The sequence below is a fragment of the Echiichthys vipera genome (genome assembly GCF_963691815.1).
Source record: "Echiichthys vipera genome assembly, chromosome: 2".
Taxonomy (NCBI): domain Eukaryota; kingdom Metazoa; phylum Chordata; class Actinopteri; order Perciformes; family Trachinidae; genus Echiichthys; species Echiichthys vipera.
In genome coordinates, this window is record NC_139827.1 from 19,268,537 (window position 1) to 19,288,004 (window position 19,468).

At 40.3% G+C, this 19,468-nt stretch overlaps 1 protein-coding gene across 1 annotated transcript; it reads right to left on the reverse strand.

Moving 5' to 3' along the window:
* Positions 1-1,639: 1,639 nt before the first annotated feature.
* ankrd49 (ankyrin repeat domain 49) lies at positions 1,640-14,562 on the reverse strand. Its single transcript, XM_083938587.1, has 3 exons — positions 14,513-14,562; positions 9,817-10,041; positions 1,640-2,382 (listed from the first exon to the last, which is right to left on the reverse strand). The coding sequence occupies exons 2-3, from the start codon at positions 10,033-10,035 to the stop codon at positions 1,906-1,908; spliced, it is 696 nt and encodes a 231-aa protein (XP_083794713.1). The 5' UTR covers positions 10,036-10,041; positions 14,513-14,562; the 3' UTR covers positions 1,640-1,905.
* Positions 14,563-19,468: the final 4,906 nt, after the last annotated feature.

Sequence of the window (19,468 nt, forward strand, 5' to 3'; positions counted from 1 at the left end):
CAATCTTCTACATCACTGGATAAAAGTGTCTGCTCTACTTCACCATATTGTGGTGGCGTCTGTACCATAGACTGTATAATGATGATGAATAAATGATGTATGATGTATAATGTATGATGTATGATGATAAATTATTCATTTATACAGTCTATGGTCTGCACTACCACGTCACATCCCGCTGAGAGCTACATCCAATCAGCAATCGGGTAAATCATGGGACAAAAGAGGGCCTGCTCTCCGATGGGGCCTCCTTCTACTTGGTCAAACGGCCTCCTGAGCGACTCTCATGCGAATTAGGGGCGTTTTTGGCGAGATAGACCTGCCTCATTCAGGGTAGTCGACCATAGTGGAAACGCACCTATAGTGTATCGTGTTCTCTGGTGCCACATAGTGGACATCGGAAGAGATACAAAAAATTAAAAATTTTCACACTACCATCTCAATATCAACTCCCAGCCACAGCGTCACCTGTTGGCAACAGGAAGTTAGCATGGTATGATAGTGGACGTTAATATGACAAATTTCATCAGATTTACATCAAATTTTCAATGTGTGTTCTTTGTTTGATATACAAGGCAAAGCATGTTTGGTAGGTGCTCTCTAGCGCCACACGGTTGACGCAGGAAGTGGAGCAAAAGCTTCCATAGATTGCCTGCAGACCCACGCCCTTTGTGCGGTGTTCGATGTTAGCTGAGACATGCGACCACGGCCATTGACTGTCAAACACAGACCTCACGGCCCGAATCCTCCCGCTGCTCCAGATTAGCATCTAGTGTATGTGCCATCGATAGTAGGCAGTACTGCAAGTCATGGTGCAAGTGCGGCTATTTAATGAGCATAACAGAGCTAACATTAACACGGTGTGTTCCTAAACCATCTGTTTGTACAGTCGATCGAAGGGAAACCATCTTGTCACTTATAGTAACACCACCACACAAATGACAGCAGTCCAGGTCGAGATGACGGACGAACTATCCTCCGAGGTGAAGTGAGGGCCAGAGGCTAACTGTCAATCAAGAGGCTGGGCCCCTAATTAGTCGTTAAGTTTAACCTCCAATAAAATAAAAACTAGCCTGGTACAAAAAAATTCACCCCCCCTCAGTGTTGGAGATATGACCTAACCATATAGACTAGAATGTTTTTTTTGTACCAGGCCTTAAATAGGTCTAATGATGCTGTGAAAAACAGCCTATTTAACATGGGGCCAATGAGAAACTGCTCTATTGTGCAAACTACTCCAAGTGGACACTCGTATTGGAGTCACTGTGGTGGGGCCTTGGTTCTAACTGGAGCCACAAACCACCAGCAGACAACTGTTGCAATAATCTGTCCATTTATTTAACCAGAATCTTGATGAATGGAGATTGTTTTGACAATTGCCATGTTTATTGAAGCTCACTCAAAACACACATGGCAAACACCTGCACCTGGAGACAAAGAGGGGGAAGTGGGGTCCAGCCCTCTACTTGTAGGCTTAGATGGAGGAGCTACCAAAGTAGGTCAAACTGAACCACCACTCGGTGTCTCCTTGGGGAAGTTCAAAGTTTTGAACCGGTATGACATTTTCTTATCTAATGCTTCAACAAACACCATAGACTTGCATGAATGTGAGAATGTAGCATGTATTGTTAAAGCGCTTTGAGTGGTCAGAAGACTAGAAAGGCCAAAAGTCCATTTACCCTAAGAATATGACCGTCAACACAACTTTAAAGATGGTCAAGGGGACAAGAACACAAACATATTCACATGATTTTATTATAGCCAGTTTCATGAATAAAAACAAGTTTAGGTAATGAACTGATATGTGGCTTAAATTCATATCTTCTGAGTTTATAACATCTGCAAAATAAACTTTCATGCTGCTAACAAGAAGAGGCTAAAAGCATCTGTATTCATGTTTTTCATTCATGAGACAGGGATCACATTGACACAGTCTTCTACCATTTCAAACAGGGCGTGATGTGGGCCAGTACGGCGGGCTACCTCACTGGCCGTCTCCCCGCTGCTGCTGCGAAGCCCCGGATTCAGATGCCGCTGAGAGAGGAGAAGCTCTAACGTGTGAGGACAGTCTGTTCTGAAGGGGGTGGTGTTGGAGGCTGCCAGGTGTAGCGGTGTGAGCCCACCGTTGGTCTGGGCGTTCAGTTCGGCACCATGTTGCAGTAGAAAACTTGCCACAGTGACGCGGCTCCAGCGACAGGCGCTGTGAAGGGGCGTCCAGCCGTCGATGGTGCGAGGGTTGACCTTAGACCCAGCTGTGATTAAAGCGGAAACCACATCGACATGGCCGCTGTATGCTGCACGATGTAGTGGAGTGTATCCGTCCTCATCATGGCAGTGCACCAGCAACGGATCAGCAGTTAACAACCTGCTGACTGTTGACACCTGAGAGGATATGCAAAAATGGAGAGGATCAGGAAACTAATTGTCTTATGTGGTATGTTTTACTTGAGGAAGTCCTGTATTTGGAATAAGTACATATTATATTTTAATCCTCTTACAGCCTCTTATGCTGTGAACATTATTACAATTATCTTCTATTCCTGTCACACTTATCCAGTAAAACATACACAGAGTGCCAATAAAAGCTGTTAAAAGATGAAATGAAAGTCCTCTCCACCTGCTACCGTTTGATTGTGAGCTCATACAGATTCAGTGTCAGAATCTGAAGCCGGATGTCTGAATCAACTGGATCGCATTCAATTACTTACCACAGTCTAAATAAATCCAGCAAAGAGGGAAATAACTTTATTTTTTCCATCCCTGTGCAATTGATTTGTTCAATTTATATTTATGTGTTGACATGACAAGAGTTTGTGATTAAATTAGCTTGGGCAGATTTTTCCACAAGTGAAACATTGTTTTTTTTTTATATCCTTAGGGAGCATATCCTTTTTCATGGTCTTACGCCTTTGTGCGGCTGCAGGGTTCATTAAATGTGTTCGCTCCGTCGACTGTTTCCTCTCTGCCAAGTATTGCCTCACTGTGTGCAAAGTCATGCAGCTTTTCCATTCTTCAGCCTAATTGACGTCGCTGCAATGGACAGCTGTATAGTCTGTATAAAAAAGTGTTTTATTCCTCAGTAGTTCTGCTCTAACAACTTCATTCAGATGTACTGAGTCTTTACAAGTAGAGCTTTAAAGAATGGGCAAAATATTCCTATTGTGAAAATAGTATATAGTATATACTGTATACGCTTATTAGGAGCATTCTAAGATTCCAAAAGAAAAGTGTAAAAATGCCAGAAAGGTAACACTCGCTCCTTGTTCTCCTGCAATGACTTCCAAACAAAAACTCAAACCAGTCTATGCTTTCAGTTATTTGATATTATTCTGCCTCTCCAGGTTTTATACATAGACTGTGGTTTTGTACAGTTGGTCCGACAAAAGAAGAAGAAAAAAACTACCAAAAAAAAGAAAAGACGTTTCACATTGGACTATGATAATTTGTGAGTTTTATCACCCAGTTGATCAAAGTGTTGTTTTGACGTACGACTTATTGCTTAATGTTTTCTCTTTGCAGAGATCTGTCTTTTCAGACACATTAATAGAATAAACTCCTTACATAAATACTTTATGGCTAAATGGAACAATGTTGGCTACTTTATTATCAGCACGGAAGTAAGTCTCTAACAAACATATTTATTAAGCTCCAATTGCTTTCCATCAATTATAATAAGCTCTTAATATCAAAAAACAGGCACACAAAACAACAGGTTTAAATAAGTGCATGCAGTTTACACACAGATAACGGTTTTGAGAAATGCTTGTTGGGGTGAATGAGGGGTGTGTGAATGATCTCCCTGTCTTGTTGTCCACTCTGATTTTCCTAAAAACATTAACTTTAACAAGTAAAGTGCCAATTCGGTCCAACTGCACCGCATTCGACACAAAGCACGTCACTTGGTCCTTAACAATACACACACCCACCAAGTGTTAATTCACCCTTTATAGTTAGTTGATAGTGCAGTTGCTTCATTGCATTACAGGATTAGAGTTAAACTTATTATGTATTAAAATCCTAGTGCAGAACATATTACATACTTGTGTAGGTACAATGGTAGTAAGGCTGTTATTTTAAGATTGGTAAGTATCGCTACTGATTTTCCCAATTGATTCGATTCGATTGAGGCCCCAATACGATTTGATTATGGATAATTCAGTTGCGAAACCGATTTTTCTCGGATACGAAAAGACATTCTCAGAGAGCTAATGCAGTAAATTGTGCAAGGAGCCCTCAAACCTGGTGTTATATTAAAATGGTTAAGTTTATTTTATTTTTTTGGAAGCATACCTTTATTAGTCCCTGTAGATTGACCAGCTACTCTTATTGTAGTGACGAACTGCTCCTCCGTTTAGAGACTAATTACTGTTAATGCAGCACTTCAGTTTTGCTTTTGTGTGATCTGTGGCACAAAAATGTGTATAATGTTAAGTACAACTGTGGGAGTCTAAATCTGCTCTGCTGAAATTATTTCTCAGAGCCTTTTGAGTTCACTTAGCTCTTTGATGAAAAAAACTGCCATGGAACTAAAAGGTTCACGGTGTAATTGCTGTAATTAGGTCTGCTAAAGTGATCACTAATGGCACTCCTGTGAGCTTGACCTCCTGAGCTCTAGGCCGATATAAATTATCATTGAGATATCTGTATCTATCAGTCTTGGTGTATACTATCGATTTAGTAGAAGCCTATGTGAAAAAGTAATTCCTGGCCACAGTTTCACGTGGCACATCAAATACTGGCGCGCTGGGAGTCTTGCTCCACACGCTTGCTGTAGGTGTGCAGCCACAATGCTCTGAGCTCCCGCTATGCTCTTCTTCATGGGTTTCTGAATCCTCTTGGCAACAGCTTGCCAAGCTCCGCTCTGGTGTTGTTCTTCGTTCAGTCGGTTAATAGTTTAATCGTTTCAGTCTGGTTAAATCACGCCCACAATGTTTCTTTCTACTTTGAAAAAACAAAAGGTTGACATATAAAATCAGCGAATGAACAGAGAAGTATTTGTTTAGAACTGTCACGGTGAAGCCTGTTTACACTGTGTGTGTAAAGAGTATAAGCTGATAAGGCATTTTAAGAAAAATCATGCTAACTTCAACACCGCTTTCCCTTTGAACTGTGAAAAATACTCAAGTTTTTGATTAATAAACTAATGTTTCATATGATCTCGTTAGCCTAAACACTGTTAGGTATTATACAATATTTGTGAACCTTGAATATGTTTAATGTGAAAAAAATCTCAATTGATTAAGTAACTAGTAACTGAAGTAATCAGATAAATGTAGTGGACTAAAAAGTAGAATATTTCCACTGATTTGTAGTGGAGCAGAAGAATAAAGTAGCATGAAAAGAAAATACTCAAGGTGGGAGCCTCAAACTTGTACTTTAGTACAGTAGTTGAGCAAAAACCTCTGGTTAACAGGTATGTTCATTTAGGATTTTAGGATTGTTTTTAGACAAGGTTGTTGCACTTTCAGGCCTTTACTATTCACATCGAGGTCAAGGTCATTGATAAGGTCTTGGCAGGGTGGTATGGGAGGACGGCACGCAGGAATCCCCAAATGTCAGTGGGTGACCTGAGTGACATGATATGTGGATGTTTACTGTACTGCAGTTTATATGGAAAGAGAATAAAAACATACCATGTGGTCCAGGGGTAATTGCAGTAGGCCTAGGACCCTCTTCCTCCCTGCCTCTGTCCCACTTTCTGAATCTGCAGCAGCCTCCTCTTGAGCCCTCACATCCTCTTCTCCTTCACTTATTTCTTCATCTTCTTCTGTGTTCTCCTGCTCTGACCCTCCTGGTCTCTCCAATTGAGTACCTTCTACTTAATTTCCCTTCTCTCTTCCTGCGGTGCACTTTTCTTACTAAAAACCTGTCGATATCCCCACTTTTTGCTTTCCTTTTCATTGTTCTGCTCTCTCCAGCTACTCTTGCCTGCATTATTAGCTACATGGCCCTACCTCTGTAAATGTTATGGATTGAAACAGACAGGTTTTAATATTTTGAAAGAAGCTGTTCTTGTCTTTACTAAAACCAAAACTAACCAAAGGGCAACATGCTCGCACAAATCACGAGTGAGCGAATAAAGACGTTTGGCTAAATAACACAAACACTTATATTTCTGATTCAAGATTCAAGATTCAAGATTCAAGATTCAAGATTCAAGAAGCTTTATTTATCCCGAGGGAAATTATTGTGCAACAGTTTCAATACAAAGGTGGGAAAGGATCAGAGTGACTGAGTGATGCTGAATCACCTTTAGTCTACAGACATTCATTACAATTGTAATTTTAAGTCAAACTGGTGTCTTTAAACTTCAGCTGGGGAAACTAACTTCACCTTCAGATGCTCGGGGGCAGCTCAGTCATTCCACTCTTTCTACTGCAGCAGACTCGCTGTGTGAGCCAGACGTGCAGGGCCGTAGCTGAGTGGCTCAGGGGCCTAAGATTATATTTACAATTATTCACTTTTGGCTAATACATTGTTTGTTTCAATGCTTTGAAAAGCTTGTGGATATGGTGGCAGTTTGTTTGTTGTTGTTTACAAGTACAGTTTAGAGAACACAAAAGTTAGTGGGGCAGCTGAGGGGGGGGGGGGGGGGGCAAGGCTCTATAGAAGGGGGGCAGCTGCCCCTCCTGCCCCCCTGTAAAGCCCTGCAATATCTATTATTGTGATGCTCATATTTTTCCGGCCCCTCATTTTGGATCATTTTCGTCAACCAGCCCCCATTCCATATTAATGGAATAGCCCTGATTAAAATGTTAAGCAATTGGCCGATACTGATTTTTAGATTATTTTATTTTCTCACTGTTTGTTTAGCATTGGTTTAAATGTAATACACTCTATATATAATGCATAATAGTGTATAAAACTCACTTGCAGAGTGATATTGGTGCAAAATCCACAAAGAAAAGGACTATTTTTATTTCAGTTAAAATTTTTTACTATAACTGCCATATTGGTAATCTGTGATTTTTTCTCTCTCTAAAATCGCTATCAGTATTGGTCTTAAAAATTGGTTGGGCTCTAGAAAACTCCCTCACTTTTTTCTGACAAGGCAGCTAAGTGACTGAAGGGCCTGATTTCAACCAGCATCGGTCCTGCTTGAGGCCTCAGTGTGGATTTATGTTTTCTCTGTGTGTGTTTCCTCCCAGTCCAATAGTTATGCATCTTAGGTAACTGCTCTCAAGGGAAATGACAAATTGGTGAGCTGTTGTTTTAACTGACTCCTGCATGTGCAAATTCAACGTTAACAAATGCCTAGTCACTGCTAGATGTTGCAGTTTATGGGTGAATGTTTTAAGGGAGAAAAGGGAAGGAGGAACAACAGGAGAGATGTGTTAAGTGCTGGTATTAAGAGGCTAGCACGGTAAAAGTCAAGCTGCAGTATGACTAAAGCGGAGTGTTCTTAAGTACAGACAGAAATGTATCTGAAGCAAAACTTTGAAAACTATCATCTGTCGAAAGTCAACATTGATTCTAGAGATGCAAACAATTGATTATCGATTAATTGTAGATAAGAAATTACTTGATTAGAATAAATTAATTGTAATTGATAGACTGGCATCCTGTCCAGGGTGTACCCCGCCTCACGCCCGATGTCAGCTGGGATTGGCTCCAGCCCCCGCGACCCCGACAGGGACAAGCGGTTGAAGATGAATGAATTAATAATTGCGTTATGAACCTTTATTTCCCCACAAGTCAAAGAGAGGGCCACTTGACACCAGACGTACTTGACGCACACGCGGGAACACAAGCGAAGCAGTTCTCTGACAACAACAACACGACAAACGAGAAGTGGTAAACTGACAGGATGAAGAGGACAAAACGGAGTGCAGTATGGTGCCACTTGTGAGCTCCTGCAGTTTTGTTAACATCAGGCTACAAGTTATAATCACAGTGTCGCATCTGAAGGCTCTGTATGTGATGAGCTGCCTCCCGAGCAGAGTGACAGCAGAAATGTATTAAACCAAAATAGTTTTCATATCAGCTTTATGGGAAGAAATCAACAGTGTTTAACTGATTCACTGACTTTATTTCTCCTCCAAGCACAGCGAGTGAGACAGCAGTGGTGATTGCTCTAGGGACTGCAAGGGAAGCTCAGCTTCCCCTAAAATGTCACCAAAAAAAAAAAAGCTGTGAAATATGGGGAAGAGTAGAGTGGGTTGTTCCACTGCAGCAAAACCAAGCGCTCATTGGATAAATGCTGGGCTTTGTCCCGCCCATCTGACGCTCAGCGTCTCTGGGCATCTATGGGACAGTGGGCTGGCCCGGACGCTCGGTTTCTGCATGATGATTGGATGAGCTGTCTGAGACAGAATCCTTTTTTGATTGGCAGCTGAATGAGCAAATCAGCGATCTTGAAGAAACCGCAGTGGACCCAGTTGGGGGGATTACTTTACTTCTGAGTACCATAGGCTACACCGCGGCTAACACAAGTACTATGCAAAGACACCTGCAGCACCACCGCAGCTCTCTGCTAAATTAACCCCTGTAAAGAAAATACTAAAATTTTAGTGGGAGAAGTTTAGTGTTAAAATCTCTTAGCGTCTCGTTCTCGTGGACTCAATATCGTGTATCGTCACAACCCCTTATTCTGAATTTATGGTATATTTTTTTTAATATTGTACTGTCATGACAGCGATGGTGCTGTTGGTTTACCTTCTATCTTGCATCTTCAAAAGAATTAAGCATCTAATACTGTGTGCGCCCCTAAAATTTCTGGTAACTTTTCAGTCGGGGGCCACAGTGCTCCTAGTGAAAAAAGTTAGTCTGGAGCCCTGATTGTATTCTTCTATTCAGGAATTATTTTTTTATGCTGCTGCTATTAATGTTTCCAGTGTCACAGATGAGAGAATGCCCAATTTATCTTAATGTTATGTAGCCTGTGTAAAATTTTGATATTTTCTATTAAGAATATGTTTGATGTGTTTGATGACCAAAATGTTATGCCCTGCCCTCAAGTGAGTGATTAAGGAATATGATTTGCATTTTTTCTTAATATCATAAGGAAGATAGCATTTTATGTTACGGGTGGACCTTTTCAAAGTTGTAATCATAAACATTCTAAATGTGTCCAAGTTTGATTCCTGTTGCAGTGAATGTGGAACGACATCAGCTGACAGGAAGTTAAAAAGGACCAAGGCTGTTGCCTAGTAATGGAATTCCATAAAAAGATTAATGAATTACTCGATAATTTGGATCCCTAATTGATACTAAATTACTTTACTTATCCTTTGATCAGATAGTCCCTGTTTTAAATGGGAATTTAAAGTTTTCTGGACTAGGGATGTCGGGATTAATCAGCTTTACCATAATCGCGGTTACATAACGTTATGTGTAGACGCTCCAAAACTTTGAATGTGTTCCATCATCTGCAAGATGATCATGAATACTTTATGTCCAAACGTTACTAAGCCGGAGTCTTACACTAGGCTGGAGTAGTTCACAACGTGCTGTTTAATAATGTGTGTGTTTAAAGTTTTTATTTTTTATTTAAAGTGCAGTCCTTTCAGATCATAATATTCCAAATCGGACAACATAAGGCTTTCTGGGTAGCAACTCTCTATACAAGCTAGATAGAGTGCCGATGTCTTGCTCATCCCCACTAAGCAGTCATTAAATATTATGTGAAGGTTTTTTGGAAGAGACAATAAATAGCTTGCTGTGATGTCAAAGAGACCTGAAAGGCAGAAATACTTAAAAAATAATGAGCAGCATAGGTTGATCATGTAGCAGTCATTATAAGCTCTTCAAGCCCAGTTTATCCACTAGTGGAGCACCACAGGAGTATGTGTTGTGCCAGAACAGTACATGACTTACGCGATTGTTTTCTGCTGCCCACAGAATGAGCACATTTGGAAGATCTTTGAGGCTTTCTTCTTTTTCTCGATACCAATCCTCACCATGGTCCTCCTCCTCTTCTTCCACCTCTTCCTCCTCACCCTTGCTTCCAGTCCACAGGCTGCTGGCTCCTCGGGGGATCAGGTGTCCATGTGTATTCAGGAGCTCAAGCTGGTTGAAATCTTCAGGAAACTCCATCTCTTGCTGTTTTTATTAGAGAATCCAAGACACAGAGAAATTAGAACCGAGCCGAAATTAAAATCGGACATGGTATGAGGGAAAACTGAAACTTTAAATTAACTTTTCATACGTTTACACAAATCCCTGTTGATGATATCAACGTGCTAATTAAATATTTCTATCAAGTAATGTGAGCTTGATTCTGAATAGTCGGACTTGTGGTCTTTCAAAATCGAGTGTTCAAAATTTCATTATTTCAGTTGTTTCGTATTGCATTTTTCAAAAGGTATATACTGTATGTGTATTCAATCAAGGCCGCCAGTAGTTAATTCATTCCATGTACCCTCAAGCAGTAAGCTCAAGCTTGCCTGATGGTTTGTTACACAGAAACGTCGGAGAAGTCTTCATTGGTAACAGATTGGGGAACGGCACTTTTCCCCCCTTGAAAAGCCTTCAATGCCCTCCAGGCAAAACTTTTTTATGAAAAAATAATGCAGAAAACAGTAACAGGTGGAGTAGTGGTTAGCGCTGTCACCTCACAGCACAAGTATTCCAGGTTTAAACCAGAGCTAGGGCCCTTCTGTGAGGAGTTTGCATGGTCTCCCTGTGTCTGTGTGGGTTTTCTCCGGGTTCTCCGGCTTCCTCCCACAGTGCAAAAACCGTCTGGCCCAATGCCAGATGGATCAGCTCCAGCTTAATTTCTAGATTGGTGAACAGTGTAATACGTTGCATGTATAATGTTGATTATCAGTCCACTTAGAAAAGATTGATTTTTCACTATATCGGCCGCTATATCACTAATGCCACATCTTTGTTTTGCAGATTCTCAAAAGCGATGTTTTTTTTTGTTTCTGTTTCTTTGTATATTGAATATATTTGGGTGTATTTGTTGAACGAAACAGGCAATGATGTCGCCTTGGGTTATTCTGAGAAATTGTGATGGGCATTTTTCCACTAGTTTCTGTTATTTTACAGACTGAAGGATTAATAAAAAGAATGATAGGCCTATAATGATTACATGAAAGTTGTACTCCATAAGATTTGAGATAACTTGTTTCAAGCAGCCTCTTCGGCGGCGAGATGTAACTGCAGGCGAGCCCATCCCCTATATATCACCCTCTTTCACACACACACACATGTTCCTATTACACTTCTGCTCTTACTGCAGCCTGACTCAAGTTGGACATACCCGATTTCCGATTGCAAGTGAACGCAGCATAACCGTTAGTGAAGAGTTAGCTGGCAGAACAACTGCTGCCAGCAGCTTCATTACGTGGCGGCTTATTTACAGCTAGCCCGTGGATGTCGCCACAGTCAAGGATATTGGAAAACTCAGCAAAAAGTGGGTCATATGATCACTCACCATGGTTTTAAATCACTCTTTGATAGAAAGTAACCTAAAAGAAAATGAAAGAGATGAGAATCCTACAGGGTAAATCTTTAAAATCCTATATGATAATAATACAGATACATGGGAAATGGAAATTATTTTTAGATGCAGCCCTAGAATCGTGCTTTGACTTTCATTTTCTATTTTGTACTGTATAGAAACTGGAACACAAACAACAACACATGACTGAGGGAACATACGACCAAGGGAACACATGACTGAGGGGACACATGACTGAGGGGACACATGACTGAGGGAACACATGACTGAGGGAACACATGACTGAGGGGACACACAACTGAGGGGACGCACGACTGAGGGGACACAAAGCTGAGGGAACACAAGTGAGGGAACACATGACTGAGGACACACACGACTGAGAGGACACACGACTGAGGGAACACAAAGCTGAGGGAACACAGTCTGAGGGGACACATGACTGAGAGGACACATGACTGAGAGGACACAAAGCTGAGGGAATACATGTCTGAGGGGACACATGACTGAGGGGACACACGACTGAGAAGACACACGACTGATGGAACACAAAGCTGAGGGAACACATGACTGAGTGGACACACGGCTGAGAGGACACACGGCTGAGAGGACACAAAGCTGAGGGAACACATGGCTGAGGGGACACACGACAGAGGGGACATACGACTGACGGAACACAAAGCTGAGGGAACACAAAGCTGAGGGAACACATGACTGAGGGGACACATGTCTGAGGGGACACACGACTGAGAGGACACACGACTGAGGGAACACACGACTGAGGGAACACACGACTGAGGGAACACAAAGCTGAGGGAACACACGACTGAGAGGACACACGACTGAGAGGACAAACGACTGAGGGAACACAAAGCTGAGGGAACACACGACTGAGGGGACACACGACTGAGAGGACACACGACTGAGGGAACACAAAGCGGAGGGAACACATGACTGAGGGGACCCAGGACTGAGAGGACACACAACTGAGGGAACACAAAGCTGAGGGAACACATGACTGAGGGGACACAGGACTGAAGGGACACACGACTGAGGGAACACAAAGCTGAGGGAACACATGACTGAGGGGACACAAAACTGAGAAGACACACGACTGAGGGAACACAAAGCTGAGGGAACACATGACTGAGGGGACAGACGACTGAAGGGACACACGACTAAGGGGACACACGACAGAGGGGACACACGACTGAGGGGACACAAAGCTGAGGGAACACATAAGTGAGGGAACACACGACTGAGAGGACACACGACTGAGGGAACACAAAGCTGAGGGAACACACGACCGAAGGGACACACGACTAAGGGGACACACGACAGATGAGCCCAGCGTCATGCAAACAAACGGAGCTGTGAACCCGTTTTACAGTTTGTTTATAATACAAACCTGCACTCAGGAGGATGGTAAAGGGTTGTATTGATGTTGATGCTATTTTCAATGGTTGTGTGTGCAGATTGCGAGCTGAAATTGCCAATGGTTTATTTATTTCACGCGGCAGTACAATGTACACTCAAATTACTTGTGCATTGTGGGTATTTTAAAGTGGACTATATACGACAATTCGTCATGAAGTAACAACAATTTATTTACACACTTCTAAGAATCTACAAGTGAAACTTTATATGAGTACATGGCTATTTACATGTCAAATTAGTAAACTAATTTCACTCATCAAGTTAATAAACTAACTTGATGAGTGAAAGCAGTCAGAACGTTTGGGCGACGCTCAGCCTGAGCGGCTCAGGTGGAAATGAAGAAGACTTTACGGTATATTTTGGAGCTGTTAAAGCACGTCATTTTACTGTTAAGGAATAAAGTATGGTCCTGGATGTTTTGACAACATTGATGTTAATGTGGATGACCAGCAGCTCCCCGTGTTTACGGTGAGGAGATCGGGGTGTCCGACTAGGGCAGAGAGAAATTGGGCCGTTAAAACGATATATGGTTAAAAAGATAAGAAGTTAGACTTTAGTTTTACATCATTAAATCAACTTAAAACATTAAACCAGCATTTAAATTGGCAGGTTCCACAGAAAGTTTGATAGAATTTAGCAAAAATGTCCGTCTGAAAACAGAGATCTGTGAGAAAACGTCTCCACACGATGATGGAGGTTTGGTTCCCAGTCTGCCCTGTTAGAAAAGGCTACTCCTCCACCAGGCATTGGAGGTCTTCTCTGTAGCACTGGTACTTTTGACGACATCCCATCGCTTTAACCTCCTCACCCACGGGTCCTGCTGGATACTGTACATTTATTTTTTTCTGACGGAAATCGATAAAAACCTACACCTTTTGTTGTATATCAGGCGGCTCAAACACAACACATTTTCATTTTTAACTGTGTAACACTGTCTACAGTAGCAGCTGGATCACTTCAGGTCAGTGGAAGCTGCTAGTTCTGCCATAGATTCGAAACCACAACAAAATGGCGTACACACTATGTAGTGCACTACTTCTATGATGGGGAATGATTTTGAACATAGCCACAGAGTTGAGGGAACATAGGGCTGAGGAAACAAAGGGCTGAGGGAACATAGGGCTGAGGGAACATAGGGCTGAGGAAACATAGGGCTGAGGAAACATAGGGCTGAGGAAACATAGGGCTGAGGGAACATAGGGCTGCCCCATAGAAACACTTCTCAGTAGTCTATCATGCACTACAGTTCAACAGCGCCAGAAAAGGGAGTCTCCAAAACTCTTAACTATAAATGACTATTAAGTTAAATGTAAACCTCTTTAAAACAGCATCCACAAAACACAAACAAACATTCAAGCTGAGGTTGGTAGTACTTTTGTAGTAGAAGACAAGGTAGTGCATTAGCAAGAAGACTAACGTTAAATTAACATATACCAATAACAAACGTTCAGATGAACGTTGCATTCAATGGATTTAGCCTTCAATGATATTTACATAACAGCTGAAGTTAGAACTCTGGTGACGTCAACGTTGCTTTTCACGTCACTTTAACGTTACGTAGCAACGGTTATATGTTTGAAATTTACGTTAACGTTACACCTGACTGTTGCAGCTTACATTTGAAACACATTGTCACACACAAGGGACAGTATTTGCGATTTCTACTCTCACCTTGTTGTTTTGGGGAGTCAAAATAAGGACTAGGGTTCTTTTTTTCCTTCTTCTTCTTCTTCTTCTTCTTCTTCTTCCATGAGGTTTACTGGCAGTTGGCAAACTAGCCATAGGCGCATTACTGCCACCTACTGGGCTGCAGTGTGGAGCGGTTAGATTAACAGGAAAACAAAAAAAAGACACATTGTCAACTTTCCATTAGTCTCTTTTTCATCTTTCATTATTTTTCTCATTTATTTTATTTCCTGTCATTGTTTTTTTTTTATAACATGAAAAACATGCTACTATGCCTTTGTGTTATAAAATGATAACAATATGTATGTTGCTCTATAACATTTGTTTATATTTCTCTTGTAATGGCCCCAAGTAAGAATAGTCTTCACTAAGGTGATGACTAATGGGGATACGCAATAAACTAAACTAAACTAAACTAAACTTAACTAAACTAAACTAAACTAAACTAAACTAAACTAAACTAAACTAAACTAAAGTAGCAGATCCCACAATGTGATGTTGTGTTTTTCAATAATCAACCTATTCCTGATATTCATTTTCTTATTTCTTTGTCATACCTTCTCCAATCTATGAGTGCATGTTTGACAGTTCCCAGTTTATTTCAGTGCATAGTTTCTTTTAACCCTGTATTTCCTGTTCTCAGATGGGTAATGACCATCTCACCCCTTTGGCTTCTGCTCCATATTCCACCAATGCCTACATGTTTTTGAATATATATCACTTAATGGAATATGTTAATTTTGCCTTGCAAAGTTTGTTATTATCTAAGATAGATAAGCCGACGACCCATAATGTAATTAGTGGTTATTAAAACACTATAGTAAGGCGGAGTGACTCATATAGTTAAAAGTCTCAGTGATGTTATACTGTATATCAGCACTTGTGGTATGCTTCTTGTCCAATCACATTACTGCATCAGAGCTTACTGTTGGATAGACTAACATATCAATTTACTAAATTAAAAAACAAACAAAAAAAACATTAAACCTTCCCAACCATTTCCCACTCTGCTCTACTGTTTCCCAGTGGTCAGAGGGAGCCTACACGCTTCTCACAAAAGCTGCTTCACACCTTCTCCAGACACACACAACACTCAAAACTCTCTTTGCTGCAATTAGCAATAACAGCAATTCAACTAATGCTGTGATATGCTTTCCTGCAACTATGTAAAGTATCAACAAACTCAAATTAAGGTTAAACCGGTTCATGTTGATAACTGTATTTTGTAATTTGTTGTCCATTGGGTAATGATCTCTTGAAAGAATTTATTAATTTGACTAAAAGTTGTGTTGTTTGATGGAAATATTTGCTTTTGTTGCATGTGTTAATTGTTTTGTGAGTGTTATTGCATTTTGCAAACAAAATGTGTAATTTTTGCCAGAAATGTTCAGTTTAAGCCTGTGTGAAGTGTATTGAATACGTCAGAGTGATGAGAAAAAACTTTAACTGGAGCTTTCTTGTTAAGCAGAAAGCATATTACTGGATATACACTTCAATCCCAATCTCCCGTTTGACTTCTCCCACCTTCTTCTGTCTCACCACATGTGCTTTTCTGAAAGAGTTTCACATAATACCACTTCCTTCAAACCCTGCATCTTTATACCCACCGTGTAGGTTTCTTTCTCCCTGTCGCTATGACTTAATTAATTCACTCTCATTTTCTTTCTTTTTATCAAGGTTTCCATGCTTTTAATTTCAAATGCTCGGCGCCCTCTCCCATTTCGTTTGGCACCTGCCATTTCCACACATTGTTGCCTGGATTATATCGGAGTTCGGAGCAATAATATTTCCAAAGGCGTAATCATGTTGCGGTAATTAATTCAAGGACTGCTCTCATAGCCTTTATACTAGGATAAGGAAGGCTCCTTATTGTCACTGTCTTTTTCCCCAGATGTGATAATGCAGTATGTTGTTCTTTCTTCCATATAATAGTTGTGTTTCATGAGTTTCACAGTTTGTTTCCTGCAGTTTGCACAAAGTCCATTCTCATGCCAATCTTTGTCAAGTCTGATGCTAGCACTACCGACTTACCGACCCTTCTTTTGATGTCCCCACTCCTTCTGCCACACAGCAGTTATGTTTCTCTTGTTAATAGCTTTATAATCAGACTCCCAACCTTACGTCTACATTATGTCTCTCTTCAATGTCTTTTGAGCTGCCTCATCCCCCACTGAGCCTCCAGCCTGCTCATACGACAGAACAAAAAGCTACACCACAGCGCCTGGCCGGGCCCTTTCACTCATCACATTGGGTTAGGGCTTTGATACAGTGTTAATGAAACTTTATTGTGTACTGTATGAAGTGTAACTGTGTTAGTAAAACTATTGTTGACTAGGATGATATGTATTTTATTTTATCATATGGACCCAAGACAGAGTAGTCTTTGTCAAGGTAAAAACCTCCAAATATATGCATTAAAAGACTAATAATAACAGATAATACATATCATTGCTTTCAAACCCTCAAAAGTGGTCTTGAGAGGATCCATATGGAGACTATGGCTCCACAGCAAACAACAAAAGAAGAAAGCAAATAAAACATAGGCTCACGCTCTAAGTAGTAAGTGGTCTCACTAAAAGATATTTTCAAATAAACAGAGTAATCACAATTCAGTTATACGTTTGATATGTCTCACAAACATCTACATTAATTACTATAACCATGTTGATACATTAAGAAGCTTGTTTTTGTATGGTTATCAGTGCTGGGTACAACAGAGGCACAGCAGAAACACATAATAATTACAGTGAGAAACACTAATGAAACCTTTTGTATAGATTTGCAAACGCATGCAGGGAAAACCAGAATATCTGAAGTTCATTCAATCAATTCTCATCTCCAAAAGAGGCATCACAAATGAGTCACTGCATATTGTCTCCTTTGGATATGAGCAGTATAATGAAGTACTGTAAGCACAGTGTCTCTGTTATAAGTTAAACATGGTGCCAGCACGGCTTAGTAATATGTTTGTTAATGCTGTGCTGGTAAAAGACAAAATTATACTGCTCTTCCCTGTTAAGCCAGTGTCTTATTGAGAACAAATCCAGCATAAATGTATGATATTACAATGTTCTCAAAACAACAAAACAACACCCTAGGCTATCTAAAAATAAAATATTTAGAGAAATGGAACATATAAAGGACAGAAATGTCACCAGGACGTGTAATTATTTAGTCGGAGAAGGGACAGAGCTGTCTTATGTATCTTCATGTTGAAAGAGTATGTCACTTGTTGGTGTTCAAGAATGATGTACTTAACATTAAAAAACATTTAATGGCTAATTATTGTAGTTTTGGGAATACCAAAAGAAACAATTCAACAACAATTCTGAAAATAATAATCTTTATTTATAAAGCTCATTTTCCATGATATAATTTGTGTTTGTTAATGGGCTTTAGAGGTGGTCAATGGTTTCCCCCCTTTTCCAGTCTTTGTGCTAAGCTGAGCTAACTGGCAGCTGTTGTAGCTTTATGTTTAGTGTACAAACATGAGAGGTAACGTTCTTCTCATCCCATCAAGAAACAGTTTGAAAGTTATTCCCAAAATGTGGGGAACTATTGCTTAAAAGACAATGAAAGATATTAACTGGACCATGATCAAATAAATAAAACTAATTTCAGTTTTAAAAGATAAAAGACTGATAAAATTGACAATTCAGGCCAAATCAAGAATATTGCTTGACTCAACTCAACTCGCTCTTTTTTTGGTTTTGGAAAAGTTTTTGGATAGTCCCTGGTACTTTTTGTTGGTACCACCTTGTTCGAGCTTAGCTGATACTAAGAGGTGGAGTTAAAACACTGCAGGTCAGAGATAATTGTCATTGTCATTACAACTTTTTCATTCACTCGACAGCTGACAAAGTGCAGTGGACCCTCTGTTTAGTTGCTGATTAAAGGATCAGTTCTCAGAAAGGATTCAGCGAGCGTCATCTTGAAGATCATGTCACCGCAGTTGCCCACAGTGTTGCTATAGTGATCAGCTGACAATCCAGCCTACACTCAGAGTTTATTATCTGCAGTGGAAAATGAAAAGAGAAAAATACTGGTACCAAAAAGTGACTCAGGGAGGGAAAAGCAGAGCTGTACCATAGAGTGAAAATATGAGATGATACCGAATCAGCCAACCTTATTAGATAAATCATATATTTGCGATTCATTTAAAGTTTTATCAAATTTAATTTGTCTAGAATATTGTGATGGATAGACCCACTGGCTGCTCCCAGACTGACTCTTCCGATTCCACTGTGGGGAAAACTAGGGCTCATTGTGTTGATGTCATGTCATTAATCACTGGTCATCATATATACAGACGATGCCAGCATGTTATCATTTACTTGTAAATTACTACTCATCTGGTGTTGCATGAATACAAAAATTACTGAATTATTGATATGATTAGTAAACAACTGGTCCTCATGTCTTAACACTTTCCACGCTTCCTTTTATCATCATTCACTTAAGCATGGATTAACTTAACGGATATGTGTGTGAATGGACCTCAGACTATATTATCCATTGTTTTCCGCATTAATTTTTCCCACATATTATGGTGATAAGATGGTGATAAGAAATCATCTTCAGTGATGAATTTGGAGTTCTTAATATCGTAGGATACAGGAAAAAATCATTCCAATAATATATATATTTTTATTATATATATATATACCAGATTTTAATGGCATTTTGATTACAGTTCCCTTAAACCCACCAGATTACTAGTCCACAAAATGTTATTCTCAAATCAAGTAAGAGCAAAGATCATTTCAGGGCTCCTTTAGCACAAAAAGTGATTATGTAAGACATCAAGGTATTCTCATCAACAGTTTCGTATGATATCTTACGAAAAGTTCGGCACAAAAATGAGCATGATATCTTAGGAAACCACAAACACAAGTCAACAGTGAGACGGCAACAGGCTCCTGCTTTTGGTGTCGGTTAAGT